The sequence below is a fragment of the Citrus clementina genome, unplaced genomic scaffold, assembly GCF_000493195.1.
Source record: "Citrus clementina cultivar Clemenules unplaced genomic scaffold, Citrus_clementina_v1.0 scaffold_2, whole genome shotgun sequence".
Lineage (NCBI taxonomy): Eukaryota > Viridiplantae > Streptophyta > Magnoliopsida > Sapindales > Rutaceae > Citrus > Citrus x clementina.
The window spans coordinates 14148036-14171766 of NW_006262688.1; the positions used below are offsets into that span (position 1 = coordinate 14148036).

Below are 23731 nucleotides of genomic sequence, written 5' to 3' on the forward strand. Positions count from 1 at the left end.
CATAATCTTTTACCTTTTGTTTTTTACTTGTCAAAGAGAGAAGCTGGGCTCCCAATTTAAAAAGAGTTATTTTTATTCGGTAACAAATTGATCAATAACTTTTTAATTATAAAAGCACTTTCATAGAAGCGGGGAGAATCCGCACCAAACCAAACACACCCTTAGCAAGTGAAAAGTCCACTTCGCCCTTCCCTGGTAGGAACAAGGAGACTCAGATTTTTTTTGGTTTCCCTCCAATCCGATTAGACAGTAACGACATCGTTTGTCCATCAAACCCACGGCCTCCGGAACCTTCTCTTATCCTACCCGACACATACACCATATAAACGCAAAACTGAAAGCAACAGCAACGTACCAAAAAATTAAAAAAAAAAAAATCCAAAACTAAAAATCTCACGAATACTCACTCTTACTTTCATCGCCGATTCTAAAAATTCGCAATCCTAAAGCTAACCCTAACCCAATATCATTTTTCATGGAAGCTTCTTGTTCTTTACGCAGCAGCAAATTCATTTCGCCGCCAATTCGGCCTCCGCATCACCCTCTTTCAATTGCATCCACTATCTCAATCTCGGTCATCAGAGACCCTAATTTCGGTTCTTCATTGCGACTGGTTCGCAGAAAAAACCGGTTCTCGATTCGCGTCTCCAGCTCCGATACTTTGGTCGCTGGCTCGCGCGAAGTTGTGAGCAAGAAAGAGGAGGATCTTGGTGACTTGAAATCTTGGATGCATAAGAATGGATTGCCTCCTTGTAAAGTTATTCTTAAAGAAAAGCCTTCGCATAATGAGAAACACAGGCCTATTCATTACGTTGCTGCAAGTGAAGATCTTCAGGTTAAATTTTGTTCTTGTGTTTTATTCTGGTTTCTTGAGTTAGGTTTTATGATATATTTTTCCCTTTGAAATAGGCGGGTGATGTGGCGTTCTCGGTGCCAAATTCGTTGGTAGTGACGCTTGAGAGAGTGCTAGGGAACGAGACCATTGGTAAGGTGCATTGTTTTGTTGACGGGTTTATTTTTATTTTAATCAAGTTCATGATGTGTAGTGACATTGAATCGTGTTGGATGCTTGAGTATCTTGATTTCTTAGCAGTAACTTGTAATGTCTTGGTATAATCTTGATGTTGAGGTTGGCTTGATGAGTGAGATGCTGAGAGATACAGAGGAGTCGGAAGTCTTTGAGTAGTACTGCAATAAGTTGAGCAGCCATTTAAGTTTCTTCTTGCTCACTTCCACTCATCTCACTTTTCTCTCTCTTGAGTTCTATTTATACGGAGTGCTAATTTATTTTTATTAATTAATTTTCAGAACAAGGACAGGTTCGTTCTGATTAGTAAGCAAGAGCAGAACCACTGTTCTATAATGCAGTAGCAATTACAAGATAAATAATATGCTTATTAATATAAAATTTCCAAAAATAACTGATATAAATCACCTGCTTTTGTTTTGTCACTACATGATGCTTGTCGATTTTGTAAACAATGTGAGTATTTTCTTGTGTTGGGATCTTGTTGGCTGGGATGGTGAGCATTTTTAATTGATATGGGAAAGGGCAATTACTTAGAAGAATTTGTGGTTTGATTTTGGTAATTTGTTTCTGTGCCTGATGCCAAATTTTGCCACCAACAGTGTAGTTGAAACAATTTTGAATTGAAGAGTCCGTGGGGCATACTAGAAAACAATGGATTTAAAAGTATATTAGTAGAACAAGAATGAATTTAAATTTATACTAGAAGCTGTCTATAAATGCTATTTTGGCAATACATTTATCTTGGATGAACTCCTGTGAGCTATAATAATGGTAGGACCATACTGAAGAAGCCATAGGAAGTACGCTTTCAACTTTGTAAGAGAAGAGTAATGCTTAGTTTAGTGCATTCTGAGAATGTGGCTTACAGTAATTTTGGACATTTCAATGTCTGTGTAACAGTTGTTCTGCTCAACTAGGTCAAGCAGATCTCTCTTGTACCATGATCAACTATGGTAGTATAATATCATCATTAACTATATCAATTGAATTTAGTAACAAGCAAACTTGATTTAGGTGTATGATTTAGTTCCATCTGCTTTTTTATTATGCAGCGGAACTACTAACTACCAACAAATTGTCGGAGTTGGCATGCTTAGCATTATATCTAATGTATGAGAAGAAACAAGGAAAAAAGTCATTTTGGCTTCCATATATCAGAGAACTTGATCGTCAACGAGGGAGAGGCCAACTAGCTGTGGAATCACCACTTCTGTGGTCGGAAACTGAATTGGCTTACCTAACAGGTAGCCCCACTAAGGTATTTTTGGCTTATTCGCTTAGTTGAAAGATTAGTGCTACTAACATTGTGCTACATGCCATCCTCTCATATCTGAGTTTTATTATTGTTTAGTGGTTCCAAAAGGTTTAAAGATGATTTTTGGGATTAATGACTTAGGCTGAAATTCTTGAGAGGGCCGAAGGAATTAAAAGAGAGTACAATGAGCTTGACACTGTTTGGTTCATGGCTGGGTCTCTATTTCAGGTTATATTCTTGCACTTGTTTTACCGCTACTAGAAATAAGTACGTTTTGTTTCGATGACCAAATATATTATTGCTTTAGTAGTTTGTCATGGTGCGCATGATCTGACATAAGTTGATTACTTTATGTGCATTTTGCAGCAATACCCATATGATATACCAACTGAGGCCTTTACATTTGAGATTTTTAAACAAGCTTTTGTTGCTGTCCAGTCTTGTGTGGTGCATTTGCAGGTATTTCTTTGTTTAGCTGGGAATCCTTGTGACATATATGAATTAATACACAATGCTTTAATTGCTTGTTTGTATGTTTCATGTGTTTACATGGTAGGCCTTCTGTTTGGCTTCAATTTTGTTGATTTGTTGCATTTGATATTTTGTAATCTTAATGTTCCTAGGCATCATTGCCTTTAGAGCCTGACATCGAAATATTTGAATTAGTAGTTAAAGGAAGCCGTTTGCATTCTGTTACTGTGAGTAATATTGTTATCAATTGCTCATCATCCGGGTTGCATTTTGTTCTTAACAGCCTTTTTTATCAATAAGCAATTGATTGGCACTCCATGAAGTTGTTATCACTGAACCGATGCTTAATTCATCTAGCGTTGTGGCTGCACACCACAAATGGGAACTGAATCATTTGCTAGCCATTTGGTGCATCTCCAAACATCATGTACAACCACTCGCACTCCCCTTTCTCCTACACATAACCCAAAAGAGGTGGGGCCGGGGGAGGGTGGGGGAGTAGTAATAATAAATAAAAGGGGGATAGAGACCCAAACATTTTTGCTCTCGTTTTGCTTTATAAAATAAGCATTCTATTGATTAATTAAGGCTTCTTCCTTCTCAGAAAGTCAGTTTGGCTCGGAGATTTGCTTTGGTTCCTCTTGGACCTCCATTGCTAGCTTACAGTAGCAAATGCAAGGCAATGTTAGCAGCTGTTGATGATGCTGTTCAATTGGTGGTTGATCGTCCATACAAGGCTGGGGAATCGATTGTTGTGTGGTATAACATCAGCTTTACTGGCCATGATTTCAAGTTGCTTTTTTAGTGTTTTTGGTAATAAAGACTTGCCTCCTTGTGGCACCATTTGTATGCTTGATTATAACATAAGAGTTTATATCTTCTTTTGTAGGTGTGGCCCTCAGCCTAATTCAAAATTGCTCATAAACTATGGTTTTGTTGATGAAGATAATCCATATGACCGTTTAGTGGTTGAGGTATAATTTTTACCCTTTGGTCTCTCATGCTTGCAATTTTGCTTTTGTAAAGCCAATCTTGTTATGCTTTCTGTACTACTGTATATTTTCCAGGCAGCTTTGAATACCGAGGATCCTCAATATCAGGATAAGAGAATGGTTGCCCAAAGAAATGGGAAATTATCAGTGCAGGTTTTTCATGTATGGACCTGAACCTTTTACACAATTAATGAAGTTTTCTGTATTCATTTTAGTTAATGAGATCCTCCTGCAGGTGCATGCGGGGAGGGAAAAAGAAGCTATTTCAGATATGCTTCCTTATTTGCGATTGGGCTATGTTTCTGATACATCTGAGATGCAATCTGTCATTTCTTCTCTTGGTCCAATTTGTCCAGTAAGTTCCTCTCTTTCAAGCCCTCTCTTTCTTGGCCTAATTAAATTTGTATATCAGATTCTTAAATGTTACTAACTTGAAATAAAACTTAGCATTCTCTATGTAGAACTCAAGGGCCTTTAGAATAGATAGTCCTAATTAGCCCTGTTTCAAGGTTAAATGTTTTTCTAGTCTTGCTTATCCTCCCGCCTCATCCATTTTTTTCTTGCGTAATTACTTGAGACTAGGATGTGACATATTGTGACTTGTATGGTTTTGCCTTTTCTTTATATTTAAGTCGTCTAAATTTAACTCTGTTTTTTGAGTTAATAATTTTATAATCCAGGCAAAAGAGTTAAATGCTACATATAGTCTATTCAAATGGGAAATGAAATATTTGACCATGATATTTTTGGGATCTTATAGGTGAGTCCTTGTATGGAACGGGCAGTATTAGACCAACTTGCCGATTATTTCAAGGCAAGACTAGCTGGCTACCCAGCTACCTTGAGTGAAGATGAGGCTATGGTAACATCTGCTCAATATCCTTTGATTGTTTAGCCCTATTCTATTGTTTACTAGGTTTTAATTGAAACAGTTTCATTTCGTCAGTTGACAGATTATAACTTGCACCCTAAGAAGCGAGTTGCTACGCAGCTTGTTAGGATGGAGAAGAAAATGCTCAATGCATGCCTACAGGTGACAGCTGATATGATAATGCTGTTACCTGACGTCACTGTTTCTCCGTGCCCAGCACCTTATGCTCCTTTATTGAATTGAAAGGCATCTCTCTCTCTCTCTCTCACAGAGTCAAACACACAAACACGCTGGCTTGCAATCTGCTGTACAGTTGTTGCTTCTATAATTGTTCATCAGATTTATAAGGATTGTGATAACTTATGCAGAAATTGCTACTCTCGTAGTGGTTTTGCAAATTTGTGGAACTTCTTTGCAGTACGTGGGAATTACAGGTTCTAATGTGAAAACATAAAACAGGTCAGTGGATTGAAACCTACAAAAATTATGATAAATAATTTTTTCTTGTATAACTGTGCTTGATAGGCCAAGCTAATTGATGAGATGCATTTGTGTGTATATGTTAGAACACTTAATTGAGCCATTTTCTTACTTGACGAAGCATAAAGTAACAAAATAAGAATTTCTAAAACTAACCAATGATTGGAAAAACAGAAAAAGTAACATTGTGGATAAAAGCTCCCTAATATCTTTGAAAATGCTAGGCGAGAGGTTGGCATTGCACTTTTGCATGGCCTTGTTGAAAAGTTTGGATTAGTTTTGAAAGACTAGTCTACTTAAAAGTCATTTTATCAGTTGGTAAAGTATAGTTGATTTGATTGAATGCATCTTTTGCTTCGTTGAATGATAATTCTATTTTATGTCCTAAATCCAATTTATTTTCTTGTTTGCAGTTAGATTTAAGCTGTTACAGCTGGGGCAACCAAGGGTTACAGGTAGTTGTCACTGGCTGTTAGGTCTTAAAGAGAGACACCTGTGCTGGTTCATTTGACTGGAACAGTTTAATCCATTTAGTTTACTCTGGTTAATCTTAAGTGCCCGTAGAATTGTCATTCGGTAGAGAAGGGATTGAAATCACATTGTTAACTGTGGGTTTGCACAGATGCATTGGCCATTCTTTGTAAATGGAGTTGTGGATGACCATTGTCAGCTAGATGTTTCTGTAATCTGGTTTTCTGTAATATAGAAAGGATACTTCTTTTCCATGTGGTTTGTGGTTGCATGATCCAAGAGTTCTGTCCCATACCTCACAAGGGACAAAGAACAGTCGGATTTGCAACTTGGAATCATATTATTAACAAGTTGGCCCCTTGATTTGCGTAAAATTGTGCACCAGCCTCGAATCTCCAGTCTTAGCACTGGGTTATATGAAGTGTGCATGAGTCCTAAATTTTGTGGTGTACTAACTAGAAGATGTCGGAAATGATGAGAAGGTTATTTTCAGCCAGTGTGGTAACATACTTTATTATCGAAGAATGAAGGTAACAATCTTTTTCATTGTTAACAAAATTGAGTAAAAGAGGTTTAATAAGATTGTAGATCAACAGACATTTAGCTAAAGGGAAAAAATCAATTCGGCAAAACTAACCTAATTCAAAAATCGAAATGCCAGATCCTGAACCTATCAAAATCTTACAAGGTGTTTAGAAGGTAATGAGTTTTATCATAAATGCAATTTGGTTCTCCACATTTCTCCGATAACCTTCCTTGGCTGTGGATTTTCTGGTCCTCTGTCTCGCTGCCCAGAAGTAAAATACAGCCATCCATCCCAGAAGCCAGTCAAGGTGGTTTTTATACGGTAAGGAAGCTTTCCGATAACTGACCATGTCTGAAATTGACAAAAGAAGATAAAACTTTCAAATATTAACAGAGATTAACTGCCATCATCATCGAAGACAGGTAGATGTTGAACTATATGGAATGGTAACATAGTCAATAAACCCAAAGTTATCTCCTTGCTTTCTTCGAACAGAGGACATCAACTCGCATGTGAACCCCAAAATCTGGATTGCAGGGATGGCTTGTATAAAGAAAACATGATAATAAGTTTGTCACAGTCTCAATGCAACAGTTGCACACATAAGAAAACACAGTATTAAGTTGCATGCAGATTCAATGCAAGATGCAAGTTCTATTGACTGACCATTTATGTTCCTGGTAGTATTTTATTACATTTACAGGGAAAAAATAAGAAACAAAATCATAGACTCGAATAGAATGAAACAGAAAGGATGACAATGAATATCAAGTGGAAACCACATTCTTCTTGCTTACAGGCATTACAGTTGAGCACTTGATATATTGAAATGAACCCAAAATTTGGTAATAAAGAGAATACGAAATAAGAAGTGACTGCAGACACATATAGAAGCCACTGGTTGAGGAAAAACAAGGAAAATTTCGGCCAATGTGAAAGGACTGACTGATAAAACCATAAGGAGAAGCCCGTCTAGAAAAAGAGGAAAAACTTGTTTTAGTTTGAAGATGGGTGGAAAGAATGGAGCAGAGAAGAGATAAGCAAGATGGCAAATAAATTCAAGTTTGACATGTCCCTAGATAAACAGAGATCACTGTGACCTCTCACGGCCATGAGGCACATAGATAAAATCCGCACCAAAAATAAACCAATACATTAATGAACATGCATTATATTTCACTTTGGAGGCCTGTAGTGATAGATGATTACCAGTGAGTCTAAGTGGAATTGAAAAACTTCTCCAACCAGGATCATCCTTTTGGTCATGGGGTGCTTTTCCGTTGTACCACCTGTTATGATAATTGAATTATTGACAATTACCCAAGCACACTCTATATGAGAGTTGGGCTTTGGCATTGGAGGTAACACTTTCCACTTCATTTCATCATCCAACATATAAACATCACCATAAACTACCTGAAACGAAAACGAAACAATCCCATCATAAAGGAGACATATAAATGATGCATACGAAACTAAAGTGGAACATTCATGAATATAAGTAATAAACGGCATTTTTTATTCATTACACAAAGTTATATGTCAACTGTACTGTAGATCCAAGTACTCTACATATGAATGAAGCATACATCAGGAACATCACAACATGGTCACAACCAATTCAAATGCAATAGCAACTGAAACACAATCATCATCTTATATACCTCATGCCTGCGTGAGCATTTGAAAATTGGAGACCCAGGTTTGGCCATGAAATCACCCTCTTGACCACCAACAACAAAAAGACGATCATTAAACACAAAGCAAGCCCTGTTAGAAAATTGATTTTTCATGATCAGGAATTGTGATTCTGAATTTGAAATTATATTCCCATGGCACTTGAATCACATAGAAGTTTAAATCCTCCACGCTAGAAACTAATGACAGATATATAACATGAGGGAAGCCCGCAAACCTATGTGGTCCACCACGAGGAATAGGTATTTCAGTCCTCCATGCTTTCTCCAATGCCTTTCCATCCTTTACTGCAATACTCCAGTGCTCCAATCCAGGTGTGTGGCGATTCTCTTTGCTGCCACCCATCACATGAAGGCGGCCCCTCCATAACTGAGTTGCTGGAGAATATCTGAAAACACTCCTGTTAAAATATTTCATCTATCTGACATAAAATCAGCAACTGATAGGATCCAATTATATACCTGGGAGATGGTAATGGGGGCATGCTGTCCCATTTCCTTGTCTCTGAGTCAAGAACAAATGTACGAGATGTAGGCCCTCTGCATTGAGGGCCATATTGTCCTGAAACTATATATATGTATCTCCCGTCGCTTACAACACCCAAGTGTGAATGCGCCATATCTTTTGGCATATCAAATCTGTCTACCCATTTGTTATCTGTGAAATTATATACATCTACATGAGAATGCACCTATTGAACAAAACACAGGCATAAACAGACCCATCAATTTTGAAATCACAGAAACAACATTCAATTGTTTAATTGGAAAGATTCAATGATGTGAAATCTAAGAGACTAACACCACAATTCAGAAGTTCAAAGATTCAGTTGTGAATTAATGCTCACATAGTCAAGACTGCCATATCCTGCAAAGACATAGAAGAGATTCTTAATCTGAATAGCTGCTCCATCAAGACGAGGCACCGGTGCTGATGGCATTTGCTCCCATTCTAAATCTGGCGCTGGTAGATCAGCAAATGTTGCTGACAGGAATCTCTCAGCATCCTGGCCCTTCTTATCTATCACAGCTACTGATTTTCTCTACAGACAGGAGATTCATGGTTAATTTACCAATACCAATTTGTAAGTCAAGGTTACGTTCTTTTGGTGGGTACCACAGCAAAATGATTAACAAGAAGAACTTCACTAACAGAATCATAAAATAAAACAAAATAATTCAAAATATTTTATTTGAAACAAAAATTTCACTTAATTGTTTCACTTAAGGTGACATTCCCTTTTTTTCGAACTAAAACACTACATAAGAAAACACCATTTATCGATTCATTTCCTTGTATCAGTAACCTAACATAAGGAAAACAAAAAGCATAAGAACCCCACTTCCTAAATCCATTCGAACAAAAAAAAAGGAAGGAATTTCTATCAAAACTAAAAAAATTTAACATATGCAATACAAGAGGGAGAGAATCGGAACCTGTCGATCAATTTTGGTAGCATTAACATGTGGTATAACTACGACACCGGATTTCTCAAGAGCCCAGTTCGATGCGACTGATAAATGTGCAGATGATGATGAAAAAGAAGAAGAAGAAGAAGCCCACATGAAATCAGCAATGAGTGCAGCTCCTAAAAGACCAAGAACACATAAAAACCAACATCCTGTTTTCGTGTATGTGTGCTGCTTGTGGTGATCAAACCTCGCCATTTTTTACACAAGTTCATGGATGGAACTAGCAATTGGTTATTTCTCGTTTTATATAATATATGTGAAATCAAAAGAGAGAAAGAGAATGCTTGAAGTTGAAGGAGAAAATCTCAAGCAGCACAAGAGTTGGGCGCCAACAGTTTTTTGTTTACTTTCAGTTCCGCAGTTTTGTTTCTGCACATGTTTGGATTTGTGCTTGTGCTCCGTTTGTCGCCTCACTGTAAGGATAATTTCACTCTAGTCCAGATATTTCCATATTTTATCTATTATCTTTGTAGGCTTTTTTTTTTTTTTGAAAATAACATTTAAAGATAGAATAAACATTTGGTTGCTGAATTTTAGTAAAATTACAATGATGGATCTCCAATAAGCGCCTCTCACCCAATCCGATTACAAATTTACAATTTACTAGTTTAAGGCTCAATGAGAAGAAGATAACACACACATCTTATTTAACAAAACATCTCACATCGCATTCTTAAATTATTTTATAAGTTTTGGTTCCCCTAATTAACTAGATATGTTTTGGGTTGTAAGGTCTAATAACAAAATCATAACAGGCTGTGTACGCAAAATAAACAATATTTATTTAGTTGTTGGGTTTGGATTGTTACATAATTCATAGAAAATTATGATAGATTGTGTATTTAAAACATATTATATCTACTTAGTTGTTGGGCTTGAACTGTTAAATATCCAATGAAATTTATTTTAACCCTGAGAGAAGAACCAAGGAAGCAACATGGCGCGTTTATATTGTTGGTGGAGCTTTTCATTTTGCATTTTTGATATGATACAATGACTGGTTAAATAACCAATGGGAAATTATTCTTTTGTTTTTTTTTTCCTATGAGAAGAACCAAGGAAGCAATGTGGCATGCTTGTAGGTGGAGCTTTTCATTTCACATATTTGATATGATACATTCACTTGACACAAATAAGATATAAAATTATGAGGGAGTTGAGGTTAGGTTGGTCAAAATTGACACAATTATTAGAACGAGTAAAATTCAAATCATTTATTTAACAATTGTATCGAGTTTAGATTTTGATATGATAATTCTTTAATGTGATGATCAACAATTTGATTAACTATAATATAATGACTTACTTTTCATTCAACAAAATTATGTTATATTTACTATATTTAAAAAAAAAGTTGAATTTTAAACAAAATTAGTTAGAGTTTGAGTTAGTTGTACAATAAATAATTTAGACAATGTATTAAAAACATGTTAAACGAGTAAAATTTGACACAATAATAAATAACTAGGGTTAGTGTCTAAAAAATATTGAATTGATTAATAGCCAACATAGTTTTTAACTTTAAAATGGTATGTTAGGGTTGTCACCTCCTTCAGTTACCAAAAAGAAAAGAAATCTTATGAATTTCTGCCTTAGTGTCTAGCTAGGTTTAGGATAAAAGTATGGATAAAGTAAAATCTTCCTTGTGCTTGGCAATGTAAAATAGTTACTGATTCGAAAACCATGATAGTAATTAATTCAATGCAACGATATGGAGACAAGTTTTTTTTGTGGTTAATAATTAAAAGAAGGAACACCTTTTAACTAAGACCCCCGACATTGGCTTGTGCAGCTGAAGATGATGGCATTCGCAGCCTCCTTTATCGCTTCTTTGGAAGTCTCTCTCTTCTGCTTAGCTTCCAACTTGTAATGTCTGTCTGTGTATATATGCATGTATGTATATATACACTAATAAAAGCAAACTATAACGTGTCTCAGAATGGTCACTTCATCTAACTCGTGTCCAAATTATATATACTTTCCCCATTTGTGTGTCCATTTGGCCTGAAAAATGTTGTCTCCACACAAATCAATTATGTTTTTTGACCGATAAGTATATCACATCTCTCTCTTCTCAACTCCAAATCACTAACTCGTAACATTAATTCATGTGTGCATGAGTATTTGTTATCAAAAAAGGGACACTTCATTTTCACTCACGTCACAATTATCTATGCGTCCACAGCGTACATTCGGATAAATTCTATTGGCAAGAAAATGTTTTCTGTGCATGATCATTTACGTTTACTGTACTGTGCATCTCAGATAAATATCAGTACTCCCTTTTTAGTTATTGTCAAAAATTATGTACACGAATATTCTTTTCCAAAGGAAGTAATACATAAGGCGGCCTTTAGAAATAGGAACATCAAGCAACTCAACAAAACTTAACAACATTATTCTTTAAAATACGAAAATACTGAAACTTTGGTCCTCATAATTCCATACAACAATCAAAGAGAGTCAACCACTCCTTGCACACATGTAGATAGACAGACGGATAAGAGAGACTCATGCATCTCCAAGCATGCATCATTTCTACTCATAAATTAGCCACTTCATTCTCATTCTTATCAATATCATTTACGATTTATCAAATATGGATAGGTCTTACTAACTTTAAAAATATTGTCTAAAGAAGATCAAGTTACATTTATTAGCAATGTGCATTCAACTCCCATTTTTGGTTGTTACCAAAAAATGAAAGCACTTACAATGGACTCCCCCACATTTTAAAGTGATAGCATTAATGTGCTTGTTAGTTGAGGATAGAGATGGCAAAACCCCGGGCCGGGTCCGGGTATTGCCATGACCGGACCCTGCCCGGATGCAACCGGTCCGGATTTTAATCCGGGTACCCGGATTTTATATTTTTTAATATTTTATGTGTATATATTTTTTATTTTTTGATAATTTTATAAGTTTTAAATTTATTTCAATAAAATTTGACATGAAAATATAAACTTTAAGTGTTTAAAACTTTATATATGTATAATAAATAAGTCAAATAAATATAAAATATTTAAAATAATATATTTTATAATTTTTTTTAATAAAATTCGGGTTCCGGGTTTATCAAGTGATGCCCAAGACCGACCCGGCTTCATACCCGGACCGGGTATTACCCGGCCCGCAACACCCGGGTACGGTCCGGGTCCGGACCGGGCGGGTATTTTTGCCACCTCTAGTTGAGGAGGCCTGAGATAGGGCTGTGTTCGTGTGGGTAAGTGTTCACGAGTGCCCCTATTGGGCTTAGAGATATGATATTAATTGTTCATATAGTGAAACTATTGGCACATTTTCATTATCCCTATAAAAACATACTTGAAATAAAATTACAGATAAGAACATATAAGAATTAAACATATAAACTTTTTTTTATAATCATTTCTTTTTTTTTTAATTTTCTACCTCTTACTTCTATTTAACTAAAATAGATCACACAAATTTAGAATAAGTATTGTTCTTTTTCTATTTCTTATTTATTATATATTCCTGTATTTATGATTGCTTTCAAATTATAATTTAAAATATGTATGATTTAAGCTATTGATTAACATTAAAAAATTTATCACCTAGAAAATTTTTTAATTGCATGTAGGGTTACAATAAGATTGCAAAAGAAATGAAAAATAGCACAATACTACTTTTGGCTCTAACAATTAAAAAACTAAATGAAAAAAAATAAATGTGTGTATTTAAAAAAAAGAGAATATTTTTTGAAATTTCACGAGAAGATTAGAGGAGTGCCAATAGTCTATCATATATATATATATATATATATACACACAAGTATATTTTTTTAGCATGCATGGATACCCTCACTAACTACAAGTGAGTTTGTAAATGCAAGAATCTTTACTGAGTGAGTGAACAACATTCATGCCTCTCACTCTCAATGATTCTGCGTGGCAAATTAAAAAGTTGTGTATTTGTGGAAGGTTTTACACTTTTGAAGAGTAAATTGAAGATTGTTATTTCAAGTGGAAGGTTTATCCGTAGAAGCTTTATCTTTATAATAAATAAATAAACTTATAAAGGAAAGCATTTTGGGTGTGAAAAATAATATTAACAAAAGGGATTTCGATACGTGCTCTCCGAATGTTGTGTAACCTATTACCTCCCAAGATCCAACACCAATCAATTAAATATTCAATTTTGGACCAAGTGGGTAAGCTTTGACGTGGATTTAGATAAGCCAAAATCTAAGGTTTGGCCATGCATTTAATCCAACAAAAATGTGCTGATTGTTAGTTGATGAGGCCTTCGAGCTATATTCGAGTAGGTAATTAGTGGGCTCATAGAAGGTGCTCAGAAGTGGATCTATTGGGCTTGGAGATCTGGTAATAATTTTACGTGTGTGTGTGTGTGTGTGTATATATGTATATAAATGAAACGTTTGGTGCATGTAGATTTTTAATATAGCACTTTATAAAGGAATCATAAAAAAATGGCCATAAGGGGAGTTTGATCCTCCAATGAAAGATCATTTACCAACCTAATTCTTATTACTATCATGATTACTCTACCTTAACCTTACTTTAAAAAATAAATAGAGGTAATGCTCTAATTGCTACTTCCGCGACATATATTATATATAAAAGAAAATGATATAGTAGTTGGTGGGTGCTGAGGTCACTGGTTTAGTCTGTAAAATTTATTGAGTTAATAGCCAGTTCAATTGATAAATTTAAGAAAGAAAAAAAAAGCAAATGAATAAGGATTTAGTTACTAATAGATAGTATATTGATATGGTCATCTAGAAAATGATTTTTTAGTATTTTATTCTTAAGGTTATTTATATTTTTTTTGAGTTGTCATCATGGTTTGATTTGACCAACTAATTTAAATTGTTATCATAGTTCATTTTAACTAAGTAAAAATAATTATTGTGCTTACATAATTTGAGTGGAACATGGGTTCTGTTGTGCTCATAATTTTTAGGTTCAAGTTCTGTAAGTTAGTATTTAAACTAGCTTCAGTGTCAATAATAGTAGGCTAATATTTTATTTGACAACTGAGTATTTGTCATTGGCGGTATTTGTTACTTTAAAGTACCAAAAACATATTTATGGAGATTTGGACTTTCTCGAATTAACTCATTTATCACTTGTTCCTTTTATTATGTACAATTTGTGCCTATAACATTTGCAATGACAATCCAAAAAATAATTTTTTTAGTAATTTTATTCTTAGGTTATCTTTATCTCTTTTGAGTTGTTATCGTAGTTTATTTTGACTAAGTTAAAATAATCCTTGTGCTTACATAATTCTAGGGAACATGGGTTCTATTGTGCTTATAGTCTTTATGTCCAAGTTAAGCTAGTATTTACATTAGCATCGATGTCAATATTTTACTTGGCAATTGCGTAGTTGTAATTAGAGGTATTTGGTCCCTCAAAGAACTAAATACATGTTTATGGAGGTTTGGATTTCCTTGAATTAACTCATTTATCATTTATTCTTTTTATTTTGTCTGATTTCCCCTTGTAGTTAATTTGTGTCTATAACATTTGCAATGATAATCTAAAAAAATATTTTTTAAGTAATTTTATTCTTAAGTTATCTTTATTTCTTTTTAGTTATTATCTTAGGTTATTTTGACTACGTAAAAGCAGTTGTTGTGCTTACATAATTCTAGGAAACATGGGTAACATGGGTTCTGTTGTGCCTATAATCTTTAGACCCAAGTTCTGAAAGCTAGTATTTAAACTAGCAACAATATGAATAATGGTAGGCTGAAATATTTTATTTGGCAGATAGATAGTTGCAATTGGAGGTATTTGGTCCCTCAAAATACCAAAAACATGTTTATAGAGGTTTGGGTTTCCTCGAATTAACTCATTTATCACTTGTTCCTTTTATTTTGTTTAATTTCTTGTTGTAGACAATTTGTGCCCATAACATTTGCAATGAAAAGAATTTTTTAAGTAATTTTATTATTAAGTTATTTGTGTCTCATTTGAGTTGTTATCGTAGTTTATTTTCACCAAATCAAAATAGTTGTTGTGCTTCTAGTGTGCTCATAATCTTCAGGTTCAAGTCCTATAAGCTAGTATTTAAAGCAGCATCTATTTCAATAATGGTAGGTTGAATTATTTTATTTGCCAGATAGATAATTGCAATTGGAGGTTTTTGGTCCTTCAAAATACCCTAAAACATGTTTATGAAGGTTTGGGCTTCCTTGAATCAATTTATTTATCACTTGTTCTTTTTACTTTGTTTAATTACCCATTGTAGACAATTTGTATCTATAACATTTGCAATGATAATCTGAAAAATAATTTTTAAGTAATTTTATTATTAGGGTATCCTTATCTCTTTTGAGTTCTTGGTTTATTTAGTAGTAGTGCTTGCGTAATTATAGGGAACATGAGTTCTATTGTGCTCATAATTTTTAAGCCCAAGTTCTGTAAACTAATATTTAAACTAGCATCAATATTAATAATGGTAGGTTGAAATATTTTATTTTGTAGCCTAGTAGTTGTAATTGGAGGTATTTGGCCCCTCAAAATACTAAAACATGTTTGTGAAGGTTTGGGATTTCTCGAATTAACTCATCTATCATTTGTTCTTTTTATGTTGTTTGATTATCCATTGTAGACGATTTGCGTCTATAATATTTGCAATGATAATCTGAAGAAAAAAATTTTAAGTAATTTTTTTGTTAACAATTACAATGATAATCTAAAAAATAATAAAAATAATTTTAAAGTAATTTTATTCTTAGGTTATCTTTATCTCTTTTGAGTTTTTATCTTAGTTTATTTTCATTAAGTAAAAGTAGTAGTTGTGCTTACATAATTCTAGGGAACATGAGTTCTATTGTGCTCGTAATCTTTAGGCCTAAGTTCTGTAAGCAAGTATTTAAACTAGCATTAATGTCAATAACAGTAAGGGGAAGTCGTTGGCCCCTCAAAGTATCAAAAACATGTTTGTGGAGGTTTAGGATTCCTCGAATTAACCCATCTATTAGTTGTTATTTTTATTTTTATTTTTTTGATTACTCATTGTAGATAAATTGTGTCTAAAACATTTGCAATGATAATTTGAATTTTTTTTTCAAGTAGTTTTATTCTTAGGTTATCTTTATCTCATTTGATTTGTTATCATAGTTTATTTCGACTAAATAAAAATAATTGTCGTGCTTACATAATTATGGGGAACATGGGTTCTATTGCGCTCATAATTATTAGGTTCAAGTCTTATAAGCTAGTATTTAAACTAGCATGAATGTCAATAATGATAGGCTAAAATATTTTATTTGGCAATTGAGTAGTTGTAATCGGCAGTGTTTGGTCCTTCAAAGTAGCAAAAATATTTTTATGGAAATTCCAATTTCCTCAAATCAACTTATTTATCACTTGTTCATTTTATTTTGTTTGATTTCCTGTTGCAGACAACTTGTATCAATAACATTTACAGTGATAATCTAAAAAATAATAAAAATAATTTTTTAAGTAATTTTATTCTTAGGTTATATTTATCACTTTTGAGTTCTTATCTTAGTTTGTTTTGACTAAGTGAAAGCAGTAATTGTGCTTACATAATTCTAGTGAATATGAGTCCTATTGTGCTCATAATATTTAGGCTCAAGTTCTGTAAGCAATTATTTAAACTAGCATCAATGTCAATAATGGTAAAATGAAATATTTTATTTGGCAGCTAAGTAGTTGTAAGTGGAGGTATTTGGTCCCTCAAAGTACCAAAAACATGTTTGTGGAGGTTTGAGTTTCCTTGAATTAACCCATTTATCATTTTTTTTTAAATTTTATTTGATTGCCCGTTGTACACAATTTGTTTCTATAATATTTGCAATGATAATATGAAAATAACTTAAGTAATTTTATTCTTATATTATCTTTATCTTATTTGACTTGTTATTATAGTTTATTTTGACTAAGTAAAAATAGTTGTTGTGCCTACATAATTCTAAAGAACATGGATTCCACTATGCTCATAATCTCTAGGCCTATGTTCTGTAAGCTAGTTTTTAAGCTGGCATAAATGTCAATAATGGTAGACTAAAATATTTTATTTGGCAAGTGAGTAGTAGTAATTAAAGGTATTTGGTATCTCAAAGTACCAAAAACATGTTTATGAAGGTTTGGATTTCCTCAAATTAACTCAATTATCACATATTCTATTTATTTTGTCTGATTTCCCCTTGTAGACAATTTGTGAATATAACATTTGCAATGATAAGTTAAAAAATAATTTTTTAAGTAATTTATTCTTAGGTTATCTTGATTTCATTTGAGTTTTTTTTCTTATTTTATTATGGCTAACTAAAAGTAGTTGTTGCGCCTACGTAATTCTAGGAAACATTTTGTTCTAGTGTGTTCATAATCTTTAAGCCCAAGTTCTGTTATCTAATATTAAAACAAGTGCCAATGTCAACAGTGATAGACTAAAATATTTTATTTGCCAATTGGGTCATTGTAAGTTGAGGTATTTGGTCCATGAAAGTACTAAATATATGTTTATGGAGATTTGGACTTCTTAAATTAACCCATTTATCACTTGCTTCTTTTTTTTAAATTTTGTTTGATTACCCCTTGTATGCAGTTTGTGTTTATAACATTTGCAATGATAATTTGAAAAATAATTTTTAAAGTAATTTTATTATTAGGTTATCTTCATCTCATTTGAGTTATTATCATAGTTTATTTCAACTAAGTAAAAATAATTGTCATGCTTAATAATTTTGGGGAACATAGGTTCTGTTGTGCCCATAATTTTTAGGTCCAAGTTCTGTAAGATAGTATTTAAACTAGCTTCAGTGTCAATAATAGTAGGCTAATATTTTATTCGACAACTGAGTATTTGTCATTGGCGGTATTGGTTACTTCAAAGTACCAAAAACATGTTTATGGAGATTTGGACTTTCTCGAATTAACTCATTTATCACTTGTTCCTTTTTATTTTGTACAATTTGTGCTTATAACATTTGCAATGACCATCCAAAAATAATTTTTTTAGTAATTTTATTCTTAGGTTATTTTTATCTCTTTTGAGTTGTTATCGTAGTTTATTTTGACTACGTTAAAATAATCCTTGTGCTTACATAATTCTAGGGAACATGGGTTCTATTGTACTTATAATCTTTAGGTCCAAGTTAAGCTAGCATTTACATTAGCATTGATATCAATATTTTACTTGGCAATTGAGTAGTTGTAATTAGAGGTATTTGGTCCCTCAAAGTACCAAATGCATGTTTATGGAGGTTTGAATTTTCTCGAATTAACTCATTTATCATTTATTCTTTTTATTTTGTCTGATTTCCCCTTGTAGTTAATTTGTGTCTAATCTAAAAAATATTTTTTAAGTAATTTTATTCTTAAGTTATCTTTATTTCTTTTCACTTCTTATTTTAGGTTATTATGACTAAGTAAAAGCAGTTGTTGTGCTTACATAATTCTAGGAAACATGGGTCGTGTTGTGCTTATAATCTTTAGACCCAAGTTCTGAAAGCTAGTATTTAAACCGACAGCAATGTAAACAATGGTAGGCTGAAATATGTTATTTGGCATATATATAGTTGCAATTGGAGGTATTTGGTCCCTCAAAATACCAAAAACATGTTTATGAAGGTTTGGGTTTCCTCGAACTGACTCATTTATCACTTGTTCCTAAATGGGTTAATAAACACTTGTTCTGTTTATTTTGTCTGATTTCCCATTGTAGACAATTTGTGACTATAACATTTGCAATGAAAAGTTAAAAAATAATTTTTTAAGTAATTTATTCTTAGGTTATCTTGATCTCATTTGAGTTTTTTTCTTATTTTATTATGGCTAACTAAAAGTAGTTATTGGGACTACGTAATTCTAGGAAATATTTGTTCTAGTGCGTTCATAAACTTTAGGCCGAAGTTCTGTGAGCGAATATTAAAACAAGTGCCAATGTCAACAGTGATAAGCTAAAATATTTTATTTGCCAATTGGGTCACTGTAAGTGGAGGTCTTTGGTCCCTGAAAGTACCAAACATATGTTTATGAAGATTTGGCCTTCCTAAATTAACCCATTTATCACTTTTTTTTTTAAATTTTGTTTCAGTACCCTTGTATGCAGTTTGTGTTTATAACATTTGCAACGATAATTTGAAAAATATTTTTTAAAGTAATTTTATTATTAGGTTTTCTTTATCTCATTTGAGTTATTATCATAGTTTATTTCGACTAAGTAAAAATAATTGTCGTGCTTACATAATTCTGGGGAACATGGGTTTTGTTGCGCTCATAATCTTTAAGTCCAAGTCTTGTAAGCTTGTATTTAAACTAGCATCAATGTCAATAATGATAGGCTGAAATATTTTATTTGGCAACTGAGTAGTTGCAATTGGAGGCATTTGGTCTCTCAAAGTAACAAAAATATGTTCATGCAGGTTGCGGTTTCCTCAAATTAACTCATTTATCACTTGTTTGTTTTATTTTGTTTGATTTCCCATTGTAGACAACTTGTGTTTATAACATTTGCAGTGATGGTCTAAAAAATTGTTTTTATTATTTTTTAGATTCTCACTGTAAATGTTAAAGTAATTTTATTCTTATGTTATCTTGATATCTTTTGAATTCTTATCTTAGTTTATTTTGACTAATGTTAGGGAACATGGGTTTTATTGTGCTCACAATCTTTAAGCCGAAGTTCTGTAAGCTAGTATGTAAACTAGCATCAATGTTAATAATGGTGTACTGAAATATTTTATTAAGCAATTGAGTAGTTGTAAGTGGAGGTACCTAGTCCTTTAAAGTACCAAAAACATGTTTTTAGAGGTTTGAGTTTTCTCGAATTAACTCATTTATCACTTGTTTATTTAATTACCGGTTGTAGACAATTTGTGTCTATGACATTTGTAATGATAATCTAAAAATAATTTTTTAATTAATTTTACTCTTAGGTTATCTCTATTTCATTTGAGTTTTTATCATAGTTTATTTTGATTAAATAAAAATAGTTGTTGTGCTTACATAATTCTAGGGAGCGTAAGTTCTACCATGCTCATAATTTCTAAGCCCAAGTTCTGTAAGTTAGGATTCAAATCGACATCAATGTCAATAATGGTAGACTGAAATATTTTATTTGGCGAGTGAGTAGTTATAATTGGAGGTATTTGAAACCTCAAAGTATTAAAAACATGTTTATCAAGGTTCAGGTTTACTCAAATTAACTCATTCATCACTTATTCTTTTTATTTTGTCTAATTTTCTGTTGTAGACAATTTGTGTTGGTAACAATTGCAATGATAATCTAAAAAATAACTTTTTAAGTAATTTTATTCTTAGGTTATCTTTATCTCTTTTGAGTTCTTATCTTATTTTATTTTGACTAAGTAAAAGTAGTTGTTCTGCTCATATAATTATAGGGAACATTAGCTCTATTGTGTTTATAATCTTTAGGCTCAAGTTCTATGAGCTAGTATTTACACTGGCATCATTATCTGCAATGGTACATTGAAATACTTTATTTGGTAATTGAGTAGTGGTAATTGGAGGTATTTAGTCTCTCAAAGTACCAAAAACATGTTTATGTAGATTTGAGTTTTCTCAAATTAACTCATTTATAACTTGTTTTTCTTATTTTGTTTGATTTCTTGTTGTAGACAATTTGTGTCTCTAACAGTTACAACGATATTCTAAAAAAATATTTTTTATATAATTTTATTCTTAAGTTATCATTATCTCTTTTGATTTCTTATCTCAATTTACTTTGACTAATTAAAAGTAGATATTGTGCTTGCATAATTCGAGTGAACATGCATTCTATTGTGCTTATACTCTTTATACTCAAGCCCTTAAAGATAATATTTAAACTAGCATTAATGTCAATAATGGGGGGTAGAAATATTTTATTTGACAACTAACTAGATGTAAGTCGAGGTACGCGGTCCCTCAAAATACCAAAAACATGCTTATGCATGTTTGAGTTTCCTCAAATTAATCTATTTATCACTTGTTCTTTTTATTTTGTTTGATTACCCGTTGTAGACAATTTGTATATATAACATTTGCAATGAGAAATATGAAAATAATTTTTTAAGTAATTTTATCCTTACATTATCTTTATCTCATTTGACTTGTTATCATAGTTTATTTTGACTAAGTTAAAGTAGTTGTCGTGCTTACATAATTCTAGAGAACATGGGTTTTATAGTCTCATAACTCTAAGCCCAAGCTTTGTAAGCTAGTATTTAAACCGGTATCAATGTCAATAATGGAAGACCAAAATATTTTATTTGGCAAGTGAGTAGTTTTAATTGGAGATATTTGGTCCCTCAAAGTACCAAAAACATGTTTATGGACATTCAGGCTTCCTCAAATTAACTCATTTGTCACTTGTTCTTTTTATTTTGGCTGATTTTCCGTTGTAAATAATTTGTATCTACAACATTTGCAATAATAATCTAAAAAATATTTTTTTATGTGATTTTATTCTTAGATTATCTTTATCTCTTTGAGTACTTATCTTAGGTTATTTTAAGTAAGTGGTTGTTGTCACTACAAGAAAAAAAGGCCTACAATGACAGTTCCTTGTGTGACGGTTTTTTATCTGGAGACCTACAATGATGGATTTGTGTTAGATTTTATTTCTATCATGCAATTATGACATAATTGTGATATAAATTTCGTCTATCAAAAACTTAGGATAGACTCATGATAGATTTTTTAACTATCAAGAATTTATGATTGATATTTAATTTTGACTTCAGTTATTCGGGTTTGACTGTATTTTTTAAAATTATTTTATTACAAAAAATTAGTATTAAAAGGAAACGCAGTCTTTTCTTTTGCAACCAAAACGACAACGTCTTTTTGGCACGCAAAACGACAACGTCTTTTTGGCACGCAAAACGACAACGTCTTTTTGGCACGCAAAACGACAACGTCTCTTTGTCGAATATAAAATTTATAATTCTGAATAAAAGTTGTGACTTTTGGGAAAAAAAAACATAAAATGCAGAGTTTTAAAGAGATAACTCATTTTAAGTGTGAGAAATTCACTCTCACACTCAAAACACACAAAAGACTTCGAAAAATTAAGAGAAAATGAAGAAACCCACGACAAACCCAGAACAAACCAAAATCATTCGAAGTCATTCTCATTGCCTACCATTCTCGCCGCTATTTTCGATGTCGTTCGTCTGCCATTCTCACTCATTCGCCATTCGAGCTCTGCCGAAACCTGCTTTTGTCAAAGATTTCACCCTTTCGTTTGAACACAATTTCTACTCTGCGCTAGAGATATTTGAAGTCCCAGTTTCTGCCATTGTCATTGCTTCTACTTTGGATTTGTTGATAAACCCTAACAATTTCCATTGTACCTATCTATTTCGCCAGCAAAGCCCTAACGGAAGAACTGATTTCTTTGCACTGTGAAATCATCAGTTCATTGGTATGAAATTCATCATTACCTTTAATTTTTGTTTATTTTTGTTGATTTTCTGTATTTGTATGTTTGTATAAAAATGAGACTTCTAAAAATATTTTCAATTTAGGAGCATTTGTTGGGGACTTGACTTTTGAGGAAGATACGAGTAAATATGTGGAAGTATTTGTTTAATTACTTTGAGGTCTGATCTCTATTGGATATTTAGAATAAAGATCAAGAAATTTATGCCATTTTAAAGAAAGAGTTGATTCTTGATAAACCAGATTCTTGTTCTTTTTAGAAGGTTATTTTGTGAATTCAATTTGTTTTTAATTGAATCTGTTGTTGTTTTTGGTAGCGATGATATATGGTTTGAAGAACTTAAGGAAGAGCTTGAAGAATGCAAGAACCATGAAGTAAGCAGAAGCTTTAATATTTGTTCTTTTTATGCTAATAGGTAGCCAATCTTTTAGTGATTATATGTTTAGTTGTTAGTTTAACAACTTAGGCATGGTGCTACTTTTAACATTGATTCATTCTTTGGGAAATAATCAGTTGAGAGATTGACATAAAGTACAAGCTTAAGAATTCAATTGTTGTTGTTGATCTGTGCATTGTTTGAACTGAAAATTTGAAAGCTTGTAAGTGATTAGGTAGCTGTTTGTTGGATGTTGATTAGACCTGTAAGTGTATAATACTTCTTGAGCTTACATTAATGCAAGTTATTCAGATTTCTGGGTTTAGAAATTAACTTGTTAAATAGTTGATGCACAAATCAGATGATTACATTATCCAGTTCAATTTTTATTTTATTTTGATAATACATTTATCCATCAAATAGAAAGGAATGAAAAGTGAGTTTAGAAAGTACCACTTGTCATTGTCTTATAGTTTGATGTAGAATGTGCATAAGCTAACTGTAACATCCCATATTCCTTTAACTGTGATTTTATTAACTCTTAAGTTTAAAACCAATATTATATATTTAGCCATTTTTAAAAGCCTATTTTCTCTATTACTTAACTAAATAGCTTAAACAATATGTTTGCTTGTCATTCTCATGTGTAAGAAATGGAGTCAAAAGACATTGCCATTAT

General features: G+C 32.6%; 2 protein-coding genes across 6 annotated transcripts; one reads left to right on the forward strand and one right to left on the reverse strand.

The window, feature by feature from the left end:
• The first annotated feature begins 220 nt into the window (after positions 1–220).
• Positions 221–5824, forward strand: LOC18052244 (ribulose-1,5 bisphosphate carboxylase/oxygenase large subunit N-methyltransferase, chloroplastic). 4 transcript variants are annotated; one of them, XM_024190217.1, is made up of 14 exons: positions 221–835; positions 910–985; positions 2083–2288; positions 2427–2513; positions 2652–2744; positions 3114–3230; positions 3361–3515; positions 3646–3730; positions 3824–3910; positions 3984–4103; positions 4509–4610; positions 4695–4865; positions 4988–5078; positions 5513–5824. In XM_024190217.1, the coding sequence occupies exons 1-12, from the start codon at positions 476–478 to the stop codon at positions 4860–4862; spliced, it is 1656 nt and encodes a 551-aa protein (XP_024045985.1). In that variant the 5' UTR covers positions 221–475; the 3' UTR covers positions 4863–4865; positions 4988–5078; positions 5513–5824. The 4 variants fall into 4 exon arrangements, with proteins under 4 accessions (XP_024045985.1, XP_024045984.1, XP_024045986.1 ...); XM_024190216.1 differs by having other exon boundaries at positions 4695–5078; XM_006447072.2 differs by lacking the exon at positions 3114–3230 and having other exon boundaries at positions 222–835; positions 4695–5078.
• Positions 5825–6128: 304 nt separating this feature from the next.
• Positions 6129–9645, reverse strand: LOC18052245 (kelch repeat-containing protein At3g27220). Of its 2 annotated transcripts, none has more exons than XM_006447075.2 (7): positions 9231–9644; positions 8642–8836; positions 8256–8485; positions 8012–8182; positions 7761–7866; positions 7306–7512; positions 6129–6447 (listed from the first exon to the last, which is right to left on the reverse strand). In XM_006447075.2, exons 1-7 carry the CDS (start codon positions 9459–9461, stop codon positions 6283–6285), a joined length of 1305 nt encoding a protein of 434 aa, XP_006447138.1. In that variant the 5' UTR covers positions 9462–9644; the 3' UTR covers positions 6129–6282. The 2 variants fall into 2 exon arrangements, with proteins under 2 accessions (XP_006447138.1, XP_006447139.1); XM_006447076.2 differs by having other exon boundaries at positions 6358–6639; positions 9231–9645.
• Positions 9646–23731: the final 14086 nt, after the last annotated feature.

What these genes read in the sequence shown, in the direction of transcription:
- LOC18052245 (XM_006447075.2), bottom strand. Translation starts at nt 9,461, where the DNA reads ATGGCGAGGTTTGATCACCACAAGCAGCACACATACACGAAAACAGGA. An exon ending in CTACCAAAATTGATCGACAG is followed by an intron (nt 8,837 to 9,230) that starts GTTCCGATTCTC and finishes TCCTGTCTGTAG; the next exon opens with AGAAAATCAGTAGCTGTGAT. An exon ending in GATATGGCAGTCTTGACTAT is followed by an intron (nt 8,486 to 8,641) that starts GTGAGCATTAAT and finishes TTTGTTCAATAG; the next exon opens with GTGCATTCTCATGTAGATGT.
- LOC18052244 (XM_024190216.1), top strand. Translation starts at nt 476, where the DNA reads ATGGAAGCTTCTTGTTCTTTACGCAGCAGCAAATTCATTTCGCCGCCA. An exon ending in CTGCAAGTGAAGATCTTCAG is followed by an intron (nt 836 to 909) that starts GTTAAATTTTGT and finishes CCTTTGAAATAG; the next exon opens with GCGGGTGATGTGGCGTTCTC. An exon ending in TGAGTGAAGATGAGGCTATG is followed by an intron (nt 4,611 to 4,694) that starts GTAACATCTGCT and finishes TCATTTCGTCAG; the next exon opens with TTGACAGATTATAACTTGCA.